This window comes from Eufriesea mexicana, unplaced genomic scaffold (genome assembly GCF_001483705.2).
Source record: "Eufriesea mexicana isolate 0111107269 unplaced genomic scaffold, ASM148370v2 scaffold794, whole genome shotgun sequence".
Classification (NCBI taxonomy): domain Eukaryota; kingdom Metazoa; phylum Arthropoda; class Insecta; order Hymenoptera; family Apidae; genus Eufriesea; species Eufriesea mexicana.
The window spans coordinates 447,564-454,953 of NW_016908953.1; the positions used below are offsets into that span (position 1 = coordinate 447,564).

A 7,390-nucleotide genomic window follows, 5' to 3' on the forward strand; every position below is an offset into this window, starting at 1 on the left:
AGTCGATGGCATTTGGATCCTGATATCTACCGTTTTAAATTTGTGGACTTCAAGAAGTCCTTTTTTAATTTCCGAAGATAACAACTCGAAGTCGATGGCATTTGGATCTCGATATCTACCGTTTTAATCCTGTAGCCTTCAAGGAGTTCTTTAATTTCCGAAGGTAGTAATTCGAAGTCGATGGTATTTCTTGAGGAAGTATAAAGAAATATCGCGTGTAAATTTAGGTATAGAATTGCTTTGTTCCCGCTATCCTATAAATCCTTAGAATTTTTGAATTTTTAGAGAGAGAGAGTTCCCGAATGCTTCTTCGATATAAAGAATTAATAGAAAATTTAAGGAATAGGATGTTCCACACATCACCTAGGGAATATTACCAGGATACTTGTAACTAGGCTGCAAGTACGAATTAGGTGTCACTTGAATTTTACTATTCCACGAAGACCGAATGCTATAATTCGAGGACGAAGTACGGAAACCATTTAAGACACGTGACACATAAACAGCGTGATTGCCGGCAGTATAATATGAAGATGGCGACGCTATAAATGACGTTTTAAGAGCAATTACCTCGAGCTGCACGCCGAAGAGGTCTCGCGATCTGCCAGGTCGTGAGGTTTCGAGCTCCTGCATTTCGGCTTCTCTCTCGGCCAGTCCCATTTCTTCCAAATATCTGCAACAATGGAACGACGATATTCTTAAAATTATCTTGAAATTTCTTCGAAAATTTTTATTCTATCACTTACGAAACCATTGCGGGTATTCGTTATCTGAGAGGAAAATGGTAAAATTTATTCTCGTCGATGCAGAATGGCGGAAAGAAGGAGGGAGACACGCGAAATCGTTGAAAGGTTATGATGCAAAAGGAATTGAAAGGTAATTCTGGTGAGAAGGATTACGAAACGTGTGACTAAACGCGCGCTGACTAAAAGCTTACAAAATAGGAGCTCGTATACAGATTAAATCTACGCAGCCATCGAGAGTGCATAACAGGACAATAAATCTGTACTTTGGAGATCTAGTGCCACTTCGCGGGGTAGATCCAGGCTGAATTGATCTCTTGGGGCTCTGACGTTGGTAATGAAAGACAGGTCTTTCAAGCTGGTAATAAAACTCCCGTCTCGTAGGCAGCTAAGACAGGTTGTATATTTGATGTTATGCAACGGACACAACCCTAATTGCGATTGTTTATTCCGACACCTGCGCTCGAAATTAAGATTCCTCTTTCACACTTATCCTACGACTAATTAAGTGGTACATCCACCGATGGATGAAGAATGAAAAGGGGAAGAATCTTTTGAGGAATGGAATAGGAGATGAATATTAAAACAACCTATATTATTAGACAATAAATTAGTCAGACTAGAAGCTATATTAGGTACTATATAGAAATTATATTAGATTATATTAAAAGAAAAATTACTCAGTCGAGTGATCAAAGCGACAACATTGAATACCGAATTTTAAATAAAAAATTCAAAAATGGTCACTTGAGTCGTGGTAGGATTAACGTTGATCACTAATATCTTAGATTTGCCGTTAGAAATCATCGTGATCGATGAAGAAAGGAAAGAAGAATCTTAAGAGGAATGAAATAGGAGATGAATATTAAAAGAATATTATTAATATTATAAATATATAATATTATTAGACTATAATTTAATTAGATTAGAAACTAGATTAGACTATATTAAAAGAAAAATCACGCAGTCAAGTGATCAAAACGACAACATTGAATGCCTAATTTTAAATAAAAATATTAAAAATGATCACTTGAGCCGTGGTAGGATTCACGTTGATCGCTGATATCTTAAACTTCCCGCTATAAATCATCGTGATCGATGGAGAGGAACATTCGTTCCAGAAATATTTAAATAAAAGTAATTTTTTATAGGAAGATCCGTCCACTCGTTACCATTCTTTCGAAAATATCCATTCGCGTAAACGTTCGTTCGTGAATCCGATTTGGTAGACGAAATATACCCTTGTCCCAGTTACCCCTGCAACAGCGGGATGACGCGTCGTGACGCCGACACGGTAGCAATGCAACGGCAGCACGCGGGTAGGCAAAGCGGGTAAGAAAAAGTGGATAACGGGGTCCGATCGAAGAGCAAAAGGTTAAGTGGTTAAGTGGTTGAGCGTAAGAACGCGCGAGTTTTGTACACATTGTTCGCCGGGATGAGTGGCCGTGAATCATAGGAGGCAAGGAGAGAACAATCCCGATGCTTCCAGGTGCAATTAAACGTCTCTAAACGTTGCGTGCCGAGCGCGCCAGCGAATCAACTTCCCCTTTTTCTTTCTCTCCCCTGTCGCTCTTTCTTCCTCACGCTGCCTCAACGTCCCTCTCTTCTCTCTCTCTCTCTCTGTCTCTCTTTTTCTCTTCTCTCATTTTACCACGAGGACCGTGCTTAATGCAATTAGAAAGAAGATTGCCGCGCGGACGCGGCGAAACCCACGCGAAAACGCTGCAACAACACAATGCGTCTCGCTGGAAACAATGGCCGCACTCGGAGCTTCTCGTACGCGCATCGACCTTAACGATACCGCCGACAGCGAGATTATTCGGTAATTATTCGTAATTAATCTCGCGGTGACGTTCGAACGGTTACGAGTGTCCTGCATTGTCTGACGGTTTCCATGAATTATTTTAATTGCGCTTAAGTCGATCGGATATTCGGCCAAGATATCGCGACGCTTGTGGGAATCGGTAGCGGGTTTCCGAGTAGCCCTCGGGGAGGAATTTTAACGAGCAAACGGGAATTCAGGTGGATGATCGCGCATCAAAGGATGGCTCAGTTCTAATCGACGTAATCAACGGTATTACGCATTTCGAACATTCAGTTCATTTATTTTCGCAAATATTTCGATGTACTTTGAGAGTATGCGAGCTCCGGTTATCGATAAAACGGCGTGAGTGACGTAGCAGGGATAACCGGAGTCTTAAAACGAAGCGGCGATCCGCTTGATCTTCGTCGCGGATTGACAAACAAGGCCCATCGTTAAAAGGGCAGCTCGAAGAGTGGACAGGAGAGTTTTACGCGAGAGACGAGAGCGACGTGTTGTGGGAACGAAAGAATATCGTATCCAACGGAGTCAGATACAATCGGCCATCGAATGATAGATTTATTAGAGACTAAATCGATATCGGTATTTTACACACATTTATTCTTACCATAGGGGGTCGAATGACCCCTCGTCGTATATGAGGTATGCAAAGAATTTTTCTCGGTAAAAAATAAGTTCAGAGAAAAATGGAAAGCGAGGAATTAAAGAATCGGATAATATTCTTTAATTTACGGAGAGTCAGATGAGCGAAAGAAATAACAATGAATGTACGATTTATAATGTAAATTTGGTACGTTTGGTATTAATCCAGCCCTGCCTTTTTCACCCCTTACAATACCAAATTTCTCTCCTGTTTTCTAATTCTTTAAATTTTCTCCTATGGCTGCAGCCATATTATAGCGACACACGACGAAGAGCCGGAGTTTCTCCTCCATTTTAGTCGAATATCTCTTTCTCCCAAAATGGCTGAAAGAAAATTCGTTTCGTAAGCATCGTTTTATGGAAACACGTAGAAAGCGTACACAGCCTCGAGGATATTATGTGTACATATTACTCCCTGAATCAGTTTATCATTTTTCTCGAACATTTCCAGCGATTACGATCGAAAGAATTATAATTCGTTGCAGTCGCGTGAACCCGCCTGTACGACGCATTCCGACTCGAAACAAAGATCGCTTTTCCCATATCGCTCTTTGTGTACGATTTACCTGCGCAGGAATCATCGCGCCTCCTACGTGCCACGGTAAAAAGAGATTGAATTTCTCACGGGCGTAGACCTTGAAATAATAAAGAAAAGAGAACACCTTTAACAGAGTTATCAGCGATACACGCGTGTTCGCGTCGATCTCTCTATTTCGCAAACGATTTTTCTGCACGTGCTCCGAAGATAACTTCATCCAGCGTAGTAAAGGTGAATGACACTATTCGACTTCGCAGTTTTACGACCCTATTCCGCACAAACAACATGAAAATGTCAAGCTGTCGCGTTCGAAAACCTTCACCGTGGTGACTGCGTCAGAGATTGCGTTACAACCGGTAGATACAGGCAATTAGATTCTTTTCGCGTGCAGACTTTCGTTCGCTGTTCGATCGTGCCCGAGCTATCGCGGAATTATAAAACCAGCCTTTTCGCTTAATCGCCACGGAACCATCGGCAGGCGGTAGCCTTGCCCCTCATCTGACGCACGATCCGCTTATTATAACGAAACGACTCGGTTTTCCACCTTCCTGACCAACTCGCGTCTGACGAAACGATATTTCGCAACGGAAACGAGCAAGCTTTCGTGCGAGTCGCTGCGTTATCTCGTGCTTGAGTTTGCCCTCTTGGAAAATCCGAATCGTTCGGGAGCGAATCGGCAAGCGAGCACGTTTGCGAAACCTCCGCGCGGGATTTCGCAAAGGAAGAAGAAACATCGCTTCCTGGACGCACCCTGTTGCGAGAGCTAGGAACGTCGGAGAAACAGAGCATAGTCCGTTAGAGTTGCCTTCCGATTTTTATCTCAAGCTCTCGTGGATTATCGCGAAACCAAGTGGGACACTGGCTAGACTATGATAGAAGACATGGGTGATCGGTTAAATTACAGTGGGCTAGGTTTATTGGACTATGATGGACATAGGTAAGCTGTAATTACACGGATATAAAAGACGAGATAACTCGCATAGTAATACCTAGTTTCCAAATGCTAACCATCGATCAGAGGACGGGAACGATTAGACGTACGAGGATAAGGTATCTCAAGCTTCTGATTGATCTATGTAAAATTACGTAGGATGCCGAAAACTGGTTTTATTGTCTTCGGCGTACAGGAATTAAATATTTATATCTTCCACGTTTAATCGAAGGAATATCGAGTCTGCGCGAAAGGTTTCGAGACATCGAAAACGGACAGAACAATAAGAACAGAATAATACAAACACTAAACTGGGAAAACTAATTTAACTTGGGAAAAGAACACTAAAGTAACTTAACTATGACACACGGAGACACACTCTAATTTCACTCTCTCCAACACCGAACGACTCACGCCCGTGCCAGTCACAATCTATTTCTACGAAGACTCTTCAACGTTTCTTCGCTAAGGACTCTGTTTGTGTCATCAAGGGTTCTGTCTTTATGCTTTTCGCAAAGCTCAATGGCGTGTCTTCTTCAATAGCTAATTGGCTGATATGATTCAGCCCATTAGAGACTACGCAACTTAGCTTTGCTGCCAAAAATAGCCTTTCGTAACGGTATCTTCTTGCGTTTGCTTCTAGAAAATGTCACGCGGGTCATCGATTGGTTTTTAATTTGTTTTTTCTAAAATAAGAAATCACAAATCGGTCGTTACCGAATATTCCCGAAATAGTATTCTACAATTATATGATCTTTCTTTATAATTTCTTTCTCGATTACTAAGCTTCGCTATACTTAATTGCCAAATTGACAGCGATCAGATGACATAAACGATTCGACGAGGATGGAAAGTAAACTAACCGAGGTATCAAACGAGAGTAAAACGCGTGGTAGTCTATTCGAACTAGTTTCAAAGCGATACGTAGAAGAAAGAACATGGCTGCTGTGCCATGGCAACGATCAGAGGACGAAGGATGACAGGTAGGAAACTAGCGATCGAAACGGTACGGCAGAATTGCAGAAACGTTGGAAGAAGGCTGTAGAGCCGACAGAGTGCAAGAACGTGGTGGAAGAACGTGGGTTAGAGGCGGAAGCAAAGGTGGTCCGGAGGTGGCAACGCTAACGGGATCACCGATACGGATCATTAGCGTCGACCGATGTGCCCGCGAGCGTTCGGCCGAACGCGACCACGAAATCGCTCGGGTCGCGACCGATCTCGAAATCAAGCATGCTGCATCACCGTGCCGGAATTTTCGCGTTTCGTTTTCCACGCTGTGAGTCACCGTGACCGTTGTTGCGAGATCGGCCACCGTGGTTGCGGCGGAACCGCGGCGGAATCGCGACCGAGCGCGTTAAAGCGATTTAGCGAAATTCCCTTAGGCCTCTTGCGTTCTTCTTTCTTTAACCTTCTCGTCGTCTTTGTTCCCCTTCTTTCGTTCCCCTTCGTCTCGTTTCGAACGGTTGAAACTCGCCGAGATAATCGGCGCGACCGCTTTTCGTTTCAAAATCCACCTTTCTTCTCCTTTTTCATCGTGATCGCGAGAATTCGGTGGAGTACTTGGTGCACTCGATGCACTTGGTGGTACCCAGTGGAGTACTTGGAACAAATTTCACGATAGATCGACTTTGATCCTTCATGGGTATCGTAGAGTCACAGGTGACCATGAGTTCGTAGCGTCGAGTATCGAAGTCAGGTATCGAGGAATATTGGACTTTCTTTCTCATTTTGAAACGATTTTACGAGCAGTTTACCTTGATTGTCTATTTTTTAAAACGGGGGAAAAAATTGGTATCTTTTTCTTGTTGTAGATATAGTCTCCCAGGGTCGTAACTTTTATGTTTTATTAATTTCCTGGAAGTTCATTCTTGGAACGTAGAATGCGAGTTTTATGTTCATTGCATAGACGGTAATGAGAATTGGAAGGACACGTAAAACGACAATGTGACGCCTTTGACTTTGCGATCAGCAAATTCAGGTATAACGTGTCTAGGTATAAGCAACTTAAACGCGAATTTGTGTCGTAGATTATGTGATATTAAACAGTACAATACCCCTCTTTCATATTTCGACGTTGCTTGAAAATAGCAAAGATACTTCATATCGTAAATCAAACTCGTAACTGTAAGAATTGAACTCTACCCGACTTGATACCTCAATTTCGAGTATACTTTCTAACGACTCTCGTCGATATCAGCCTGAACAAATCTGCCTCGACCACCATTTCGCCAAAGCATTACGTCAAACGCGTATTTAAAGAAATCCCTATACTCTCGAGATCGTCAATCCGCCATCCATCTTTAGGAATGATTTATGAACAATTTTTCTCCGCTTGACGTTGCAAAAGAACGCGTTCTCGGCGATGATGCAATCATTCTTGATTAGTTCGCGTAACCCTAACATCTCCAATAATTCTCTGTAGAATCGCCTAACCTAGATTTCAGAAACATTCCCGATTCCTCCCCAAGCTTCCTCTACTCAACCCCTATTCGCAATCCCCGTGGAAGACGGCCCGAGGGATCGAGAAATCGTGCGAAGGATGCACCGATCTCGAGGAATCAATCACACCGTCGATGAACCTCGCACGAGGGATGATTCGGGGCACACCCACTCGACACGCGATTCGTTACGCGTTCCTTTTTCCACTGGAAGCGCGCGAAGGGGTTGATAGGGACGTCGAGGCGCGAATTCAAAACACGCGTTGCCACGACGCT

General features: G+C 43.1%; 1 protein-coding gene across 1 annotated transcript in view; it reads right to left on the reverse strand.

Annotated features, from left to right (window-relative positions):
• Nucleotides 1–7,390, reverse strand: part of LOC108546815 (uncharacterized) — a 128,662-nt gene that overhangs the window by 38,774 nt on the left and 82,498 nt on the right. Inside the window, exon 2 of the mRNA XM_017899073.1 lies at nucleotides 571–673. Within this exon, the coding sequence (XP_017754562.1) occupies nucleotides 571–660 (90 nt within the window). The 5' untranslated portion in view covers nucleotides 661–673. The remainder of the gene's footprint in view (nucleotides 1–570; nucleotides 674–7,390) is intronic.